Genomic DNA, 20,339 nt, shown 5'->3' with positions numbered 1-20,339 from the left:
GTCAGTTAAAGCTAATTGAATAGAGGGGGCCTCACTTCCTCCCACAGGGGCAGTGGGAGTTTGAGGCCTCATTCTTAATAAGGAAACCCAGAACGGACAAAAAACATTTAGCCAGACTGTCTCAAGTCTGAGGTGTTAGATGCAAGGCTACTGAGAGTCAAGTCATTCCAAGGAAAAGGAAGGGAGACTGAAAAAACAATGCTTGAAATACTTTCTCATTGAACTGCGTAACAGTACACATGCACACACACCAAGTGATAACAAGTTTTGAAGTCACAGCAAAGTGCAGGGCAGAGGACGTATTAAAGATAACAAACCCACGCTGAAGGAGCACACTGTGGTGCAGCACCAGATTTATGAAGCCGATCAATGGGAAAACAACTTGAGGCTTTGCTGCCTGGATGCCAAGGTACTAGGAGTGAATGGAAAACTGTGCCCAGTGGTCATGAGATACAGAGTCTATGATAGACACATGATATGGCTAAATAGATCTATAAAAATATTAAAATAAAGCCCTTATGCTCCAAGTGTCTCCATGTTTCCAATAGTTAGGGTAGATGATGAACATTTAGAAGATGGCTCTTTCTGGATTCACAATGTTTTCCTGACACACAATCTCATCTTAAGAGAAATTCACCTAGACTGTTATGTAATACTTGGGTGTTGTTTTGGTGAAGATCCTGGACTCCTGTTGGTACAGATCCAGACAGTCAATCTTACTTTCTTTCAGGGACAGAAATAAATGGAGAAAGAGCTTCAGATAATGAGATGATAGAGGGTGCAATGGTGGGGTCAAAGATAAGACTAAGTCACAACCCAGAAGAAAACCTCTATACATTATGGTTTGGCTTTAGTAATCAAAAGATATCTGCAGGCATGGGATTCAGAGCCGCACGAGTAGCTGCCATGCAGATATGACATATAGGCCCCTGAGCCCAACACCAAACATATGAGCCAAGCAATAAGAATCAGATGTGAGCTGTGTGATGTGAGCTGGTTGCAAATCACAAGCTAAAATCACATGTGCCTGCTTCGCAACAGGATGCTAGAAAAATATTGTGCTGCTTCAGGGCACCAAGGTGGCGGACCATTAACAAAGAAACTGCATCTGTTTGGGTGAAAGACACTTGTTTGTCTACACCTGAAGAGATAACCCTTTGACCCACTTCTCACAGATAAATGCAAGATAAAGTTGTACGGATGAGTGAAAGGACAGGATGGGTAACTTTCTCTGAAGCAGAAATAAAACTCCGCAAACCATTAAAGTAAAGCATTTTAATAGAGCATAAAGATTTCACTGAGAGAAATGCTGACACTGATCAAAATGCAGGGACCACAATCTGGGACTTTTATGGCACAGGAAGTGATAAAACTCCAAATCGATCCCATCTGCTAGAGGACCTGGTTCTCAGTTGGAGCATGGACGTTTTCATTGACTCTCCTCGTTTCTCTCCTTTCTAGCTCACTGGTCTGAGTCACAGAGACTTCTGTTGACAGTTCTTCTGGGAGCTCTGATGATGGAGTGCAGGTCAGCTGGTCCAGGCCCAGTGTGACGATTTGAGGCCAAACAGGGGACCTTTGAGATGGCCAAGGCAAGTAGAAGGCCACAGCAGTAGGGATGAAACCACTGACCTTACATTTGTGTCACTGTGTTTGACAGGCTGGAGGTGACAACAACATAGCTACAGTGTATGTCTTTTTGTGCCAAAGACTGGATGTATGTCAGAAATAGTGTTTTGCAAGTCCTCATCTGGTCCATCAACAGATCAACCTGTCACTCTTTACTAACCTATAAAACCCAGTCATCAGCTCTCTCATCATCTCCCATATCTTCAGTTTAGCAAAAAAGGGCTCTGTCACTATATCACCAATCATCTCAGAGTGATACTGCAGATCCTCCCAGGGGAGTTTACACCCCATTGAGTCTTTCTTACTGCTTGTTTTAGCTTCTGTACAAAAAACTAGGGCTGAGTAATTTATTGAGATTATATCAATATAATGATATGAGACAGGAAATCATCTGGGATTTCAGATACAGTAATATTGAGACACTGGAATAAGTGTTGCCTTTTCGTGGTAGCAAAGAGATGCAAGTTTCTGAGCTTATTCGCCTGTTCTAGCCTTTACCTGTTTGGTCATCGTATCCTTAACCTCATATCCTTAATGACTGTTGATCGAAAATCTCCTGTTTCAATATCTTATGAAAGCTGCGATAGATATTCCTGCAATATCACCACAATATCAATTGACGGATTTGGTGGAAGATATTGTGATATTCGATTTTGATTTTGACATAGCCCCCAGCTTTACCAGAAGCCACCTACCGCCTTGGATTTAAAGAATGCAGATGCCGAGGGAGGGGCGAGTGATGTAATATAAATGCTTTCTGAAGAAAGACATGCACACACACAAACACGCTTGGCAGCAGAGATCTACTGACCAGAGCACAGAGCAGATCGACGGCCTCCAGCACCAGCTCCTGGTGTCCAATCCTGGCCACGCCGAGCTCCTCCAGGTCCTGATGAGAGATCTTCAGCAGCTGCTCCCCGCTGATCTTCTCCCGCTCAAAGTTAGTCACGTACTGTTGCAAGCTGTCATCCAGACCTGGACACGGATGGAAGAGAGGGCAAAAAAGGAGGGACCCATTAGAGCCACAACACTGACAAAAGACACTGTTAAACAGTTAGTTGGAAATCAATTTGCATATAATCTTCTTTGGTAGAAGGTTTGTGTAAACCGTTACTCTAACTTGCACCACCTCTTTATTCTTGGTCCAGCACTGTAACCACAAAAGCCATGACATAAGCTGAACTAATATATCTGTATTTTTTTTTTTTTTTTTTTTTTACAAGCTGTAGGTCCTCAAAGTGTGTGTGTGTGTGTGTGCACAGTGCAGATAAGGAACAGGTGGAACAGATACCTTTGCTAGATAAACACACCATCAACAAAGAAACGGTTGAGACCTCTTTAAGTCTGTTAGGCTGGTTAAACAATGGCTATTCTTATTTGTACGTGTGGGTGTGTGTGTGTGTGTGTGTGTGTGTTGGATGCACATGCCAGTGTTAGGTGGTTGTCCCTTTGCTGCTATTTGCAGCTCCAATAACAACTGAATTCAGCATCTAAGTACTGGCTGCTCTGGTCAGTGCCCCTTCAAGGAAATACTTCACACTGATCCTCAACTATACGGGAACAATTTATCTGCCAAAAAGCATGAAGGTCAGTTCATCCAAAAACTGAACAATGGGATAGCTGAGATTAAGTGCCCCTTTATGTTTCCTTCTGGCCGGGATATATTTTCATTGCATTAAACACAGACATGCACCCACAAACATGCCCTCGCCCTGCACAGTGGACCCTCGAGTGATGTTGTGACAACAGAGTGAAGAACGAGCCTTTGTGTCTATGTATGTGTGTGTGTGTGTGTGTGTGTGTCTAACTGGATGTAGGAGCCACCTTTCTCCCCGTCAATGAGTGCACAGAGAGGGGGCAGCTGCAGCTACATGGCCCTGAGCCCTGCTTTTCTGAAAGACCTGTCAGCTGCAAGACAACTCCCCTCCCTTTGACCATGATACCACACACACACACACACACACACACATACACACACGTGTATAGGATTCTTTAGGGTGAGACATACTTTGGCAAGCTAAAGAGATCCATTTCCACTTTGACATCCCCTTGAATGGAAGCTCACATTTGACATTAACAGAGAAATGTAACTACAGCAGCTATCTGCATCCACACTGAATGTAGAGGGCATACAGATATTAGGAGTGCTGATCCTCTGGGTGTGTTCTGTGGTCACTGAGCCTTTTTTTGAGAATAGCACCTCATGTCCTCATGCCCGCATGACACTCAGTCTGTGCATGTGCTGCAGTATATATGTGTGTGTACAAGTACATCAAGAGCGAAAGAGAGAGATAGTGGATAGCAGAGAGGAACAGACTGTTAGTCTGTCTGCCCTTGAATGAGAGGGGTGCACACACACACACACACACACACACACACACACACACACACACACACACACACACACACACACACACACACACAAAATCAAACATTTCATCCAAATGCCATGCTTTAAATTCACTTAAATAACTAACTTTAATTAAACAAAAATTTAAATGGTACTTTTATTTGTTATTTGATACTTTTATCTTTTAAATTTTTGTATTCCGTATCTGTGCCTGTTAAGCACTTTGACTAACCTCTGTGTATGATAAGCTGCTACATAAATAAACTTTCCTTGTTAAATGGGAGCAAAAGTCACATGCATGCTTCTGCTGAAGAAAAAAATGCACTTAAAGTTCCATTATTGTGCGTGAGGTCACTCATGACAGTCTTTTGGAAAAAAAAAAAATGTCTGCCAGACATTGGCGAGCTCAAGACATCTCGGCAGAGTCAAAAGAGAAAATCTAACATGTCTCTTTAACCATTAGTCTGCACACAAGTCAGGTCCACTTAGGCTCAGAAAATATTTCTCATTCCTGGCATGACAATTCCCTGGCGAGACGTTGGACAATTTGAAGCTTAACCCCTGACTGGACAGTGTTCAGCAGGGGGAATTCACTTTAAAGTGGAAGAGAAGGATTCAGTATTGGCCTGAGCCCAGGGCAACCTTGAGCACAAGCCTTTAGTCTCTTGACTGAGACACTCGCTTAATGCGATTAGATGGAAACAAAGAGCTGGTTCCAGAGGGGGCTAAAGTTTCTCCTTCCTGCGGTGTTAAGAAGGCATTTCCTGTGGAACGGTGCCATGCTCCGTGTAGAATACCTTCACCAACCACAAAAAGAGGGGGCACAGGGGAAAAATGGAGGTTCAGGTTACAATGAGGCTTGCTGGGGTTTAAAGTGTGTGTGTCTTTTCAGCCTCATCCTAAAACAACATTGAAATCACCCAGACAGACAGACAGACTAGATATGGGCAGGCGCTTTGGAAAGCCACAGTGGAAGGAATCTGTGCCCGTGGACGAATGAAAGGCTTAGATGTTCTTTACACTCATTCACCGCCAAGTGTTTCCCCCTCACTCATCCCATTCGCGATCCTCCAGTTTGGACTTTGGAATTCCAGGTCACTCCAGGGTCCAAGCTGATCTGCATCAGGTTTTTAACTGGTCCAATTTGAAGTGCATGTCTGCGAGTGTGAGAAAAAGAGTGTGTGTGAACCTGTTCCCTTAATGGTACTAATGATTGCAGAGTGGGGGGTAAATATGGGCTCCAGTCAAAATGCATTAGACTCCCAGAGAACTCAGGGGCCCCCAAGAGGAGTGTACCACGGCAATCTGTCCCCCTGGACTGAACCATTGGCACCTCCTAAATGAAAGAGCGATGTCCTTACAGAGGGATTATAAAACATTTATTGGGCCTAGATCACTGCCCAGGCTGTGTGTGTGACTATCAATTTTCATTAAGGGAATAAACACAAGTGAAGGAGATAGAGTGTCACGTTATTGTGAATTGAATGAAGGGGGGGAGGGAGCAGGGAGGACTGTGTGAATACTTTTCAAAAGGCTGGGCAGGATGAAACGTTTTGGAGGACTTTTATGGCCCCTAAAAAGCACTTGGCAAATGTCCTCAAAACCAGAGCAAGTGGCTTTAACTGCAGCAGAGAAGCACAGACACGAAACACCAATGTCAAACACAATCATGCAGCCCAATAGCCTGACAAACATGCTAGGGCCCTCGATTGCCACGAAAAATTAAATTTGCCTGTGAGTGAAGTGGGCTGACAGAAGTGAGTCAAATTCGACTGACATTTGAACATTAATGATGGCACTTATGCAATACTGACATGCGGAAGCAGGCCATAATGAACAGACTGTAAACCCCATGGAGAGTCAATATAGAGTCAATTCACAACATTTGTTTTGTTCTTGAAATCTCTGGGGTAGTATCTTGTTTTAAATTTGAAAGAGAAATTACAGGAACAAATCACAGCCAAGGCATGAGGAGCCAATGATGTGTTCAGTTCAATCAGGAAAAAATGACAAACTAACATTCAAATACCGAAATCAATCTAGGATACAAGAAACATCCAAAAACGGGGTTAAGAATGGTGTGACATGCACTGTAGCAACACAACTGTAATCTGATGTAATCCTATTGACCTCTGTAACATGATAGTCCCACATATGGTCCAAAAACACACACATTAAGCTGCCACAGTATGGGAGGTAATTAGCAAATGTCACTGTATGTGTGTGTGTGTGTCTGTGTGTCTATATGCATGGCACCTGCTGTTTGCTGTGGGGTCTTTTTACCACCCACTAACACCCATTCAGTAAATAGTGATTGTGCAGAGCAGGTTATCAACACAACAGCTTCAGTGCATTTGTGTGCACACACATATGGACACACAGGCTTATTTCTGGACAACTGGGAAAGCAAGGACCCCAGATTCTGCAGCCTGGCCTGTCCGAGTGGATGTGGACCCCGCAGGAGGCTGTGGAGCTCTGCAGTCTACTTAAAGGCTGTGTAAGCAAACATTTTTGGCAAAGTAAACAGCAGGGCCCCTCCTCGTGCAAACGGCCTGGCTGTTCTTGTCATAATCTCAACATTCCCTCGTTTTGCATCCCAACAGAAGCACGAAAACAGCACTGAGTTTGTGTGGGAAAACACTAATGACTATTTTAAATGTTGATTAATCTCTCTTTTTTCCATTTATCAATTGATTATTTTGTGAATGAAATATTGAAAAATAATTGCACCGTTTACAAAAGACCAAAGTAGGATCTTAAAATTGCTTACCAAGTCTGACCGGCAGCCCATTAAAAAAAAACTGCAAATATTTGGTATTTTTACTTGATAAATTACTAAAATGATTAATTATCAAAATTATAATTGTATTATTTCCTGTGGATCAGTTAATCAATTAATCGTTTCAGCACTAATAAACAGTTCAGTGACAAAAATGCATTGATTTATTAACAGTGGTTTCAATGCAGCTTTTGACTGCCAACAATACGTTCTCAGGGGTTCGATTACATGAGAAAAAGAGTGAACGGTCTTTCACCTCCCACAGAAAGAGGGAAAGAAGCTCCCTCCTCCACCCCTCACCCCTCCCTGTGCTCCCCCTGGGAGCTGTGGCCACCCTGTAACACACACACTAATATCCCCACTGGGGTGGCCAGTGGGAAAGCTACTGGGTGTACAATAGCAGTGCCACTGTAACTCTCTTAGTGCGCCCAGCCTCTGAACCTGTGGGGAACGGTCAGGAATTTCACTCATTGTTCTCCGCAGAGCAGATCCATTGTGGGAATCCACTGCGTTTTGGCACAATGGTCTCAGGCCGGACCAGTCAGTGCTGTAATTAGAAAGAAAGAAAGGGGAAAAAAACTCATCTCGGCAAGTGCTAAGCTATCCTCTGATGCATGACTTCACAGGACAAAAACAAAGCCTGTACACACACTGGAAAGGCCCTTCCAGTGGGAACTGAGAATGCAGTTACACAACAGTGCTCCACATCTCTCTCAAGAGCTTGTTGTCCCCTTTATGGACACAACAGGGCATTACTGCTCAATGTCCCAATGCAAATCACTTCGATATTCTTGAGTCAAGTGTTGTTTTATTGATACAGCCAGTTGCCTGTCCTACACCGTCTGGTTCCAGGATGATAACATTTGTTTCTTGAAACTGCTTGAAAAACAACTGAAACTGCACTGGAGAATGAGTGAAATAATAATAAGAATAAGAATAAGAAGATTTTACACTGAACAAGACTTGTTGTGACGGATGTTTTTTCCAGTGTTGAAAACATATTCACAACTTTTGCTCCGGTCAGTGATTACAAGTTTGTCAGTTTATCCTGCATTCACATTTCTTGAGGATCATTTCTGGTTATCTGTTGCTGATTTATGGACTGCTTAACTGGATACGACCCTGCGTGACCCTTGTTTTAGTCTTATCAAGGCTTCCTCCATCTAACAAAGGGTGTTTCATTTCATGTACCCTAATCTTAAACACAGATGACAACAAAATGGCAGTGACATGTCTAAAGTGGGTTTCCAAAGAGAGAAAAAGCAGCTGAGGCTAGTCCCAACGCAGGCAGACAAAGGCAGCTCTGTCTGCTATGGGGTGATGGACGATGACTGATGAGAGAAGAGGGGGGTCAAAGTTCACAGGGCTGTCATGGCCGAGGTGCATCAGCAGCTACAATGGTTGCTTAATCCCCACCTCCAGCAACACACAACCCCAGTCACATTGCTGATACCATGGCAGATTATGGAGCCGGGGTGCTGGGGGTGGACAGCTCGGTTTAATATTGACTGGTCCAAGGTCAGAGGTGAAGTCCAGAGGCGATGGACGTCAGAGCAAAGGAGGTCTGGAGGTTGTGAGAGTTATTTTGGCTGTGGCATAACCTGACGCGTGATGACTTCTGGTGACAAGCAGATCACAGGAGAAAGGAAAAACGAGAGCGAGAGCCAGAGAGAGAGAGAGAGACAGAGAGACATGAACCAAAAGAGATAAAGCAGACCGCCACAGGCATATTAGTCAGTGTCATAGTGCGCCGGCAGCGACTAAAACAGCTGTCACCCGACTTATGATCATAACAAAAACAGCATAACCGGTTGTCTGGGTCACTGAGTTTGCACCTGAAACATTAATTAGTCCCCCGCACTGTTTTTTGAACATCAAGCATGTGGCCCAGAGTAAGCTGTTGAACATAGCTCAATTTAACAAATAGTTCTTCCACAGTGGCTACATTTACATGGTATTATCATTAGTTAGTGCAAGTATTCCCTTAATAGTGGGGATACTAAAATATTTATACTGAGCTAACACAAATAAGCTCATATCCAAACCTGGATGAGACACCTGGGGAAGTATCTTTGACATAGAGCCATATAAACATGTTATCCCACTTCTGATTCTGATTTTCAGTTTGCTCAGTTTCACACAGTTTTATGAGTTGTTCCCTGTAAAAAACGGGTGGCGACATAGCATTAGCATCAAGCTTCTGCGGGTACTCTGAGCAACTATTACCTTGTCTTGTTGATCTTGTTGATCTAATTTAAAGATAGCTCATAATGGGATGGCCTATTTGTTAAAAAGAAAAAAGTGTGAAACTCCCCAATGGAACCATCATCTTCCAGTGAAGCTGTAAACTGGCTTATTTTGCTGGCTGAATTGATGGCAGGAAAATACAGAAACACTGCTTATTTGTGTGCACATGGATACTTGGACATTCAGCGGAGGGTTTCCTAAAACATCAATGGCCCATCCGGAATGAGACGTGTTTGGAACACTGTGTACAATTAGCACGCATAGCCGGCGGGCTGCACTTGTGTTTTGGACAGGGACGCGAGCCGGAGTTGAAGCAATGTAACCTCTCAGCCCAACTTAAACACCCATCACTCTCCAGCCAGTCGGCCGCCGAGCCACGCTGCCACTCGTTACCGCTAGTATAAACACCCGCTAAAGAAAGCAACAAAGGACCACAAAAATGTCTTGAACCCACCCCCCCTCTCCAAGACCCGCTCCTGTTCCTCCACCCACCACAATCTTTCCTCTTTCCTGGCCCCTCCAGTGCTCATATTGTTGTGGTTCCGCCTGTTGACAAGCATCCCAAGATAGCTGCGATGTTTGTGTCTTGAAAGTCTCGAAGCACAATAGACTATCACATTTGGAATTCGGGAATGGTCTAGTGTTTGTAATCATGGGAAGTGTTAAACTGACAAGGCGTGCAGACACCCTGTGAGGCCTGAGCATCAACACTGAAGAGGAGCATCTTGGAGCTACGTAATGAGACACCACTGTCTGTGTGTCGGCAGGACTTCCAAAACTCCCACTTCACCTGCACCTATACAGCACGTCCCCATAGGCAAAGACTATAATTACAGACTCTGCCTTTCTTCACAAATACACACGAATGGAACGAGAAAGAGCGGTTGAGACCAAAATGCAGAGGCTGAGTCACAGAAAGACAAGGAAAGACAGAAAAAGAAAATTGCCACATTTGAGAGGTGACAACCTCTTAAAAGTGGCAGCTTACGGGTTCAAAGTCATAGCCACTGAGACACAAACCAGGGAACCGAGAAAATAGGAAACCGAGTTTGCTGCTTTAATCCCTCCAATATACGGTGTATGATCAGGGTGGCTCAGCATACTGATTATAGACCAGTTTAATAGGGCCATAATAGATGTGTATGGAAGCCACAACAAAGAAGAGCAAGGTTTGGGGGAGGAAATGTCTCCCACTCATTTAGTTTTCTCTAACACAAACCACAAGACCATGGCAACAGTGAGGTTGAGTGGCTTTGCACAGTCATAAATGAGCATATTCTGACAAAAAAAGACTTAAGATCACATCTTTTACACCATCATTTACATGAATGCCTCTCACAAAACAGACATTGCAAAGAACTAAAATGACTTTTTTTTTTTTAAATGAAGACAGCTTCATATCTTTCCCATGGCTCTCACAGTTAAGCGTGGTACTTGCGAGCTTTACGATGTGAATCCCTCTAAGCGTCTTTGGATAAGAACCTGCTAATTGCCATAAATCTCCCACAGGATTAATCCCCCCTCAAATCCTGTTAAAAAGTCTAGCTGATAAAGTAGAGAGAATAGTTCCGCTGCCAAGCCAAGTAGAGATCCTCCTTGATCAGATGTGACAGTGAGCTCATTTCTGACCCCGGTGGACTGGAGGTCCCCTTGCAGCCAGCATGCAAATGTTGCATGCTGGCTGATGCCTGCTATGTACCCCGGCAGCAGCAGCACTTTGCACTGCAACAACACCCCAGTCTTGGTGGTGGTCACCCAGTTGCTCACAATGGCTGCCAACAAAGAGTCAAAGTACTGGCAGGAGCTGTTAACAAAGTTGGGGTTACTATGGCAACAGGGGAAGTGGGATCAGCTGGTGGGGGGTTGTTGGTGGAGGAAAAAAAGGGGTTTGGTGAAGTTGGAGGAGGCTGAAGTGGTTTCAGGAAAGTTAGAAGAACTTGGAAGTGGGGGAGGGTATTGCATAATGGGGGAAGGGATGAAAGATGAAAGAAAGCGGAGTGTGCGAGTGTGCGTGTGTGTGCATGTGTGTGTACGTCCATCACACGATTTATAGCTGGCTTGTGCCCAGGTCAGCTGAAGAGGAGACAGAGGGTCAAAAAGATTGAGAGCATCGTTAGTCTGTCCTCCCTCTCTTTTAGGACCAATAAAAAAGCAGAAACACACTCATACGTGACATACATCAAAGAGATACATACACTTGAAACAAACACGCAGACAATCAGTGACAAGGTGCGTCTCCTTGACATTTCACGTAACTGTGGAGGTGAGCAGAGCAATTGCTTGAATGAATTACACAATGAGACATCAGTATGCTGCCTACACGCTGTGGGAAGTCTATCCTGTTTTCCCTGCTGTCTCTTGGTGTGGATGTGTGTGTGTGTGTGTGTGTGTCATGGGTGGGGGTGAGTCATCTTTAAGGGAATGGTTGATGAGTGACAATGCATCACCCACAGGCCACGACACAGAACCTATGATGCAGCTAGCCAACCACCACCACCCCCACACACACCCACATACACACACACACCAGGCCATGCAGTTGCTTGGTAGCTCTGTGGCATCAACAGTACGGTTCAATTATATGGTTAGAAAATCATATTGTAATTATTTTGAGAGATATTCAAATTGTGATACCATGCAAAATTCCAGTGGGAATGAACATTTTTGCATCGTAACTTTCATTGAAAAAAAAAAAAACATGAAATGTTTGAAATGATTTTGGCTGAGGTCTATACCAAATAAACATATTTTCTTACGTCTGGAGTATATGATTTGTGAGCCAGGGCATCCCTGAAACATGACAGCTCTGCATTTAAAATCATACTGTGTCACACTTTATAAAAAAAAAAAAACAGCAGCTTCTGAAATTTGGATATTGCACTTATTTGCCTTATTATGATTTCATTATTTGTTCAGCCCTAATCCACAGACAAGGATGTATCCCCAAGTTTCACTTAAGTGAATCCAATAGCAACCCAATATAACACACACACATACACAAACATATGGATGACTAATCCCTCTCACCACAACACACCACACCCATTTCCAGGTGAGCTGTGTTTGTATTTCTGCCAGCACCTGTTGTGGGTCTCCCTCATGGCCATGACAGGTTAAGAAAGGGACAGGAATATTACTGTAAATGAGAGAGCTGTTGCTGATTGGAAACAGAGCATACAAACAGAGAGGAAGGACAGGTGAAAGGCTTTTCCCAGGTGTCTGTGCTCATGGAAACACCAGGGAGGATGAAAAACATCTCCCATGATTCTCTCTTGTGGTCTCCACAATCTTTGTCAATGAGGTGCGACTCCTCCCTGCTCAAACAAATTCAGGCCGGCAAAATTCTGAACGTGACCTTTCCGAACTCGCATCTTGCTTTAACGTCTTTTGTAATGCCTACTGAGTTGAGATCAAGAGAACAAATAACGTGCTGTTTGAAACTTAAAGGCCAATTGATTTTTTCAGCCTTGGGCGAAGATTAGCTGAGAAGTGACATGGGATTTGCAAGAGCTCCAGCCTCCAGCAAATGGTAAAGGAAAAGCAGTAAACAATTTTAAGTGCAGTAGGTCAGGTCATTTAAAAAAAAAAAAAAAAAAAAAAAAAAAAAAAATTCCAACATAACACAAGAAGAAGGATGGCTCTACCATGACTAAAGTGGGTTCTAATAACTTAAAAGGAAGAGCTCCAGTAGCCATCCAAATAGTTTGTGTCATTTGGCAAAGTTTACAGTCTGCGGACACAGACACCAGGCGTAACCCACAGCCCTCAGCGGCAAAGGATTATTTCCTGCCAAAGAACACCATACTGTATCTATCCACCGCCAACAAGTACAAATTAGAGACGGATAGATACCGTTTGCTCTTCAGCAGGAAATAGTTCTGAACAAAACTCTTTGCTCCCAAGGACTGTGGGTTATGCCGGGTATTTATGTCATTTGTGTTTTTGGAAAAAACACTGCTGTTGAGTTTTTCCCTCATAAATTTTTGACAGTCTGAGTGCCACAAACCAATGCCCATCCAGCCACACTGTATGGGGGTAATGGGGGACAGGGAAAGTTTGAGTATGAGTAACACATGGACAGTTTGGGACGTCCCTTTGATCCTCCTGGTGGTTTTTGGTGTACTGACTAAAACAAACACACATCCATCTATCCTATCATCTATCACCACCACCTGGACACCACAGCCATAGGGTGACGGCTCGCCAGTGCACCCATCAAGGCTGTGGAAACACAGGCGGGTCCATTACAGCTGCCTCATCTATTAGCACCCTCTAATGTAACCAGTGGCTGACCTAAAGAGAGTCACAGGCATGCAAAACAACAACAACAAAATTAAAAAAAAACAAGTATGAAGATACAAACAATAGCAGCATGCATGGAATACTAATTTGATACTAGCACTGTTATTATGTGAAGATACACAAACAAACAATGACTTGCAAATTATGAGTCAGTCAATTGCCTTAATGGTTAACCATAATCTTATGGTGAATCTTACAGCTGTATGGCAATTTGAAACTGTGGGAATAGCGAGACATTGGAATCCAGGTTCTCAGTCCATGCTGAGGACTCTTGGGGCTGGAAAATATGGACAAGTCTCGACATGTTCTAAAGAGGCTCTGATCTGGAACTCACCCAAAACATAGTGCCCGGTTAAACCAAGCAGCGGTTAACAGTTCATGCGTTGACATCATGCGGCAAAATGAAAGATATCAGTGTATCAGGACAGTGAGAGGGGCATTCAAGTCATCTGGCTTCATTCTTAAATCCTTTAAAGAGCAACTGGTGGCCCCAAGTGCATGAAGAATGTGTGACCTGTTTTGACTGCTGATTCAATGAGCTACCAGTTTGGTTTAGCTGCAGAAAGAGCAGCCGACTACATTCCTGTCATATTCAGTGGTTATTTGAGCATAGCTCCATTAGCAATGCTTTGATAGCGCTATCAACACAGCTATACACTTCCTTTCCCTCCCCTGCACCACGGCTGTTTGTGTTTGAGTCACTGTACAAGCACAGAGAGATGGACTTAGTCCACAATTTGAGGCTTTAACATATGGATAAAACATTATTCACAAGCCTTAATGAGTGTGAGCCTTCATGCGGCAGTCATGACATGAAAACACTCAAGTGCAGGCAGGCATGGACACTAAACAATCTCTGCACGAGAAGTTGGTCAGCATGTGACCCATACTGGAACTTGCACCCGCTGTGCCACCTCAGGTTGGAGCTTTTATTCCCATGGCTTAAGCCTAGTAGTTCACAGGCCAATGCTCTTAGGGAAGACCTGGGCCAAATAGCTTGCAGGTCCTGTTAAGCTGAGATCATCTGGGAGATTTGCAATGCACATTTTAGATTTGAATGAAAAGCAAACTGGTTTGGCGCGAGTGGGCACAGATACAAGGTGACACTGCATCCCCACTCCAGGCGCTGCAAAAAGAACTGTTGGCTCTACATGCAAATGTCAGCCGTTTTTGATTCACTGACAAGAATTATCTCCTCTATAAACTGCAGTGCATGTCAAAGATCATTACTGTGTACATACTGCACAGACTTCAATCTGTGACACACCACGCTCAGCAGCTCATGCAAATAACATCCAAACATTGTGTGATGGCAACCGTCATCTTAGCTGAACTGTTTTTGACACCTTTCAGTTCCTGTCTTGCCCTGGTTGCCAGATTAGATCAGCAGCATTAAGTATTGATAATTTCTCCTCAAGTCCCCATATGGTGGAGCTCTTCGGGCTATGAGGCTGCATGGGACACCAGGCCGTGTGAGAAACAGGATGAAACTATGGCAGTCCCTTTCAGCAGCCGCTCCACTGGGAGAATCGTCTTACAGTGAACTCTAAAGGTTGTTTTCTATAGAAAAGTAACAAGGGTATCTGCCTATCAGTGGAACACAATAGGTCAGCTTTAAAAGCAGAATGGCTGCATGACTAGAAACTGGTCAGTGACAAAAGACAGGACTTTAACTTTAATGGAATAATATGTTTCAATGGAGAAAGCTCTTTTACTTTGTTAGTTTCTTGCATGATTGAGGGCACTGGGGGGTGGGGAGGCTTGAACCAGCTTGAACTGCTGTCCATTACTGCTGAGGCCTATGTTCAGATGAATTTAACACCTGTCCTTGCTGATGCATATACGCACGCAGCCAACAGCATAAGGGCTGTTATAGGGGATTAATGAAGCCTGTGGAGACTATCCAAACATAGAGCTATGCTGGTCCAGTGGAGCCAGCATTAGACACAGACACTGTATGCCTTAATAAGGGTTAGCAGTGTGTCCTGCATCTGTTCACACTCCAGTTTAGGAAGCCTCTGTGTCAGCCAGATATGGATCAGGGGCCCATCATTGCCAACACCTCACTATCATCTCTATAGATAAGAGTGCTGAGGGTCCCCGTCAGTGAGGTCATTCAATATGTGCCGACTCAGACACAGCCCTGTTCTTTTTCCATGCACGCACACATTCACACCTTTGTTGCCTCCCTGACAACCTAATGACCTCTTTGGCACCTTGACACTACTTAGAAGGTGAGACTCAGGCACAAACACTTGCTACTACACTTAGTTTCTGACACTTCCATCCCCATGATCTCACTAACATAGATGTGGGATGTAGTCCTATGTCTAACTCAACTCCACATAGAAGGTCTTGTAATATGTAATATGACTACTCACTATTCAAGTATAGAAAATGCTGGAAGACATCCAGAAAGTATTAAGCTGCTAATGTCAGCCCAGAGTCTGGGACTTAAAAGCCTCTCATCTCATTCAAACAGTAGTTGTGCAGGTTTGCATGTCTGGGATGCCTTAGTAAAACTTGGCAGTCCCTAGCTCAGTAAGCAGGAAGTGGACAAGTGGGGTGAGAAAAAAAGAAGGGAAAGCGTGTTTGGTGGATATGAAACTGTTCCTCTGAATTTTGAGTTAAACATTCCCTGAATACTGTCACACGTTCTCAGCTGAAGCATTACCCATGTAGATTCAGGAGAATGACTTGCAGCGTATGAAATAAAACTTTGACTTTTGACTGTATAGGTATAAGGTTTTTGTCACTGGATACAGTTTTTTTTTTTTTTTTTTTTTTTTTTAGATCTAATCCAGTTCAATTAATTCTAAGTGTCTCATATTACAGCAAACACAAGTTTGAGGAAGCTAAAGGGACAACTCTGAGAATTCATTGTTCTGTGGAAAACAAAGTTTTGCAACACCCTCTATACTGCCATTAGAAAAGTGCATTAATTTGCCTGGGTAATTGGTCGCATCTAGGACATATGGCACACCAAACACATGATACTACAGGTCCAGCTGGAATATCTGAGGGAAAGGTGCTTCGGGGCATCCCCAATTCCTCCAACAAAGGACAACAGTGTTTAAACTGAAAGAACCAAAAGCCCTTTCACTGGCAATAAACATCCACAAACCACTGCTTGATCTCCTCAAACAATGCAAGTGATTAACAACTGCTTCAGTACACAAATGCAGTCCCTCTCCCACTGAGGAAAACAACCTCGGGCGAGCGAGAGCAAAGATCTCGTTTGATGGAGTTGGTATGGCACGTCTGTGTGAATGCGCTGTTGTCATTTCAGTTCGATCACTACTGCTGCGCCTGTCCGTGTTTGCAGGGGTCTTTGCAAAGCCACTGGTAAGACCCTGCAGTGGAAAACCGCTGAGTCAGATTTTCAGAAGACTGACAGCGAAGGGGCCAGTGTAGACAACTAATCCTCCAGCCCTGCATGCCCTGGCCAGGCTCTTTTCACTGGACACACAGAGACAAACCCCTCCACAATCCCCTTTAGCTCCCAATTATAGACAAGCACCAGCACAGGCAGGCTTGCCTAATTCAGCAGTTATTGGACTACAATACTGTTACAGTTTCAAATAATGAGGAAAGAACTTGTTTCCCCTCAAAAACCAAAGTCTAGCAAGACAGGCTTGTCTTGTTTTGGGATGGTATGAAATGCCCTGGACTATAAAGCCATGGGAGACAGTTTACTCAAACTGCTGGCTATATACACATCCAATTTCCCTTGTATACACTTTATTCTCTGGATGTTTTAAATGATATTTGGGCATGTCTTGAAAAGGAGGGAGGGTTGAATCTCTGTTTCGGTCCATAGCTCACATACCATTTCAAGTCCCTCATTACACATACCTACGTGCTGACTGAATTCAAGTTCAGAGAGGAATAGTTTCTTCGTGATGTCATTCCCATAACTAGCATTGCTGTCTGGATTTCTGAAACTAATATTTTATGGGTTTTACAAGCAAAATAGCTCTCAGCCTCAGACCAGACCTCAAACTTAAACGAGTCACTTTACTGATGGTTTGATGGTGTAATACCAAGAAAAAAAAAAAACATACTTGTGAAAATGTGAATGTGAACACTGGCATACACAGATGTAGATCACTAATCAGCGTCCAGGAACACCCAAGGGCCCAAAGCAAAATCAGTAGTAGTGACAGGTATTACATTCATAAGTTAGCACAATGAAAGGGTTTCATCATGACTTGACTCTGAGGGTTTTCCACTTATCTCTTCACCTAGACACACAACAGCAGTGTTGTTCGATGAAGATCCAGGATCCAGGATCCGGGAGCAAAATCTTCACCAGATATGGATCTATAAAACGTTGTTGCCTTGGGGTTCCCTGACATGGAAAAGTTTGGCAAACCCCGGCCAAGCCTCAGACACTGAATCAAACCAATTATACAGAGTCGGCTAACACTTGTCGCTCAGTGCATAACAGAGGAGAGCGACAAAATGACAAATTATATTCACTAACTGTGTATCAAATCTCATCAAAGTGAACATAGCCGCGCTGACAGGAATGGCCCACACTTTCCAACATCCTTGTGAGCTGAACTTAAAGAAAGTCCCATTGTTGTTGTGCGTGTCAGACGAGGTATGCTGTCACGCCGCAGCAGTTTCTACGAAACTACAGATATGCGAGGAGAGGAGCGCCTGTGTGTCGAGCAAGTGAGCCGTGTGTGAACACTAGCCATGATATTACTGTTCCTATCAAAATGTGTCAATTAAACAAAGTGCTGTTGACTTGCCTTTCATCCAGTCGACAACTTGCTTTGGCGTCCACTTCGTTATCGGTTCCATAGCTTGCATGTTCAACTCAATACCAGAGTCAAAAGTAGTGACAAAACTCGGCGGCGGTGTTTCAGGTTTTAAAAAAACACACTTTGCCGTCACATTCTCTCCAGCAGTTCACTTGTCCGTGTGTTTGTGTTCACTCACAGAGCGACTCTCCACACGCATGACTGGAGGCTGCTCTGAAATCCCTCACAGCTTCTCACCGCCAGGGACTGGGAGCAGTGCTGCCTTCACGGCCTGCCGGTAATATCCACTTTTACAAGTTTGGTGCTCAGGAGTGACACCAACATTTCACAAAACAGGACTTGAAAGTGGGGATTTTTTGACACTCAAGCTGCCAATGGATTTTGTATTGGCATTTCATTCATGGCACTTTCAAGGACTCCAAAATACTATATTCGGCATACAATTTGTGCATTCTTTCAAAGCACATTTTTGCCAATAATTTAATTTAAAAGGTAACTGAACCAACCCCTTTTTATAAAATGATGTGAGCTGCTTGAATCAGTGACAGGTTAAATTGAATAATTCTGAACTAAAGCACCTGAAAGTCACGTTTCAGCTTTCAAAAATTAAACATGGAATTTACGAGGAGCACTTGAAGGCAGCACAATGTAGTACCGGGCCCAGTTGAATCCACCGTCAAGCATGAGGACTTCAAACGCTGTGCATAGGACTGTTGTTGCTGCACAAAATGAATGGCAAAATATTTGTTCAACTGGTTGATTGCAGATACAAATCACTGCCTTTATGTGTGCAATGCGCTTAAACGTGGTGTCATCTCCATGTCACCACATTCGCAATGCCATGTGAAAGTTGATCTTTGGTGTTTGTTTTGTACCATCCTCTTCCTCAGTCTGAAATTCAATGATTATGAGACAGTGTTTTTGATAATATCTGCAGCTACAATACAATTATAAACACTTTTACAACATTTATAAGATTTCCATTAAAAAAAATCTCATTCATTATCTGATTGTGACTCACCAGTGCCCTCTGTTGGCAAGTCACCTCTTTGCAAGTGATATGGAGGGAACCCATCAACACACACACACACACACACACACACACACACCCCTCAAGTTTTGCACAATCTTTAGCATGTAATTGGATTAGAGGCTAAAAAAGGTGTCTGTTAGCTGTTCACTTACACTGCACACTGTATATGAAGAAATTAATTTAAAAACGGGCAGACACTGTTGCTCTGTAAACGAATCAGAAGAATTGGAAAAATGGATCGATTATTGTGTTATCTTATGTGAATACCTTGTAACTCCAATCAATTTTCATGATTTAATTTGAATCAAAGCATTACATGCTCCTTAGTCTGTTGAGAAAATCATCACCTGGAAGAGCATGGTGGCAGTTTGTCTTTACATCAGTAATATTATGACTGTATGGTTTACTGTTGGGACAGCATGTTGATTCCTTGATGCGTCCTGACATAAAGTGAGCTCCCAAAAACACCTTGCCTGGGATAGTCCCATTTCTTGCCTGGCTGTTCCCATCCCTCCACTACTGAACAGCTGGAAGCTGTTGTACACCCTGCACTGTAATCAGCCGCAGATTAAAGCTGAGCTCTTATTAAACCTGGGCACGCACCAATTTGCTGTCAGGCAATAAAACTCTGGAAGCCACAATACAGTGCTACACTACAATTTCCTGTGCTTTCTCCTTTCTGCCTTGTTTGAGCATGCTGGCTGGACCAAACAAAGACATGGTGTGCATCAGAGTGCTTTCTTTAGGTAACAAGTTCATTCAAAGTTGAATAAAACTTGATCATTCTTTTACTTTCTCTGAGGCGTGATTATATGATGATTGACAGGTGATATAAGAAGCAGCATCTCATAGAATACCTGTGGAAATCACCTGACACCTGTTGCAGTGCCATGTCAGCAGAGACTGTAGCACAAAAGAAAGATAGAAAAAAAAGTGTTTCTCATATTTATGGAGTCTGGGTGGAGGCTATAATATTAACAACACGTCACAGACCTAGATCTAGTGATTTGACTAATGGTCCTAAAAACAGTTGCTCAGTACTTTTAATCTCCTCCAAGAAAAGATGTGTGTTGTTGGTGTGTGTTGTTGCCAGGCATTCCAAATATTTCTTAATGCCGTGAGTGGAGGAGTTGCAGCCACGTTCGTTTCCCAGGGGTGTGGGGTGAATTCAAGGGGGATTTGGATAGCATGGAATTCAGGGGAGGTCCTCCCTGATAGGATTAGTGA

At 43.5% G+C, this 20,339-nt stretch overlaps 1 protein-coding gene across 1 annotated transcript in view; it reads right to left on the bottom strand.

The window, feature by feature from the left end:
- The window catches only part of LOC115354294 (connector enhancer of kinase suppressor of ras 3-like), a 49,125-nt gene extending 30,821 nt beyond the window's left edge, over positions 1-18,304 (bottom strand). The window contains exons 1-2 of the mRNA XM_030044619.1: positions 18,068-18,304; positions 2,441-2,604 (exon numbers count right to left, since the gene is read on the bottom strand). Of these exons, the coding sequence (XP_029900479.1) occupies positions 2,441-2,604; positions 18,068-18,128 (225 nt within the window). The 5' untranslated portion in view covers positions 18,129-18,304. The remainder of the gene's footprint in view (positions 1-2,440; positions 2,605-18,067) is intronic.
- Positions 18,305-20,339: the final 2,035 nt, after the last annotated feature.

This window comes from Myripristis murdjan, chromosome 22, assembly GCF_902150065.1.
Source record: "Myripristis murdjan chromosome 22, fMyrMur1.1, whole genome shotgun sequence".
Lineage (NCBI taxonomy): Eukaryota > Metazoa > Chordata > Actinopteri > Holocentriformes > Holocentridae > Myripristis > Myripristis murdjan.
The sequence above is the reverse complement of the archived record's forward strand: the minus strand, read 5'-3'. Positions and strand labels throughout refer to the sequence as shown.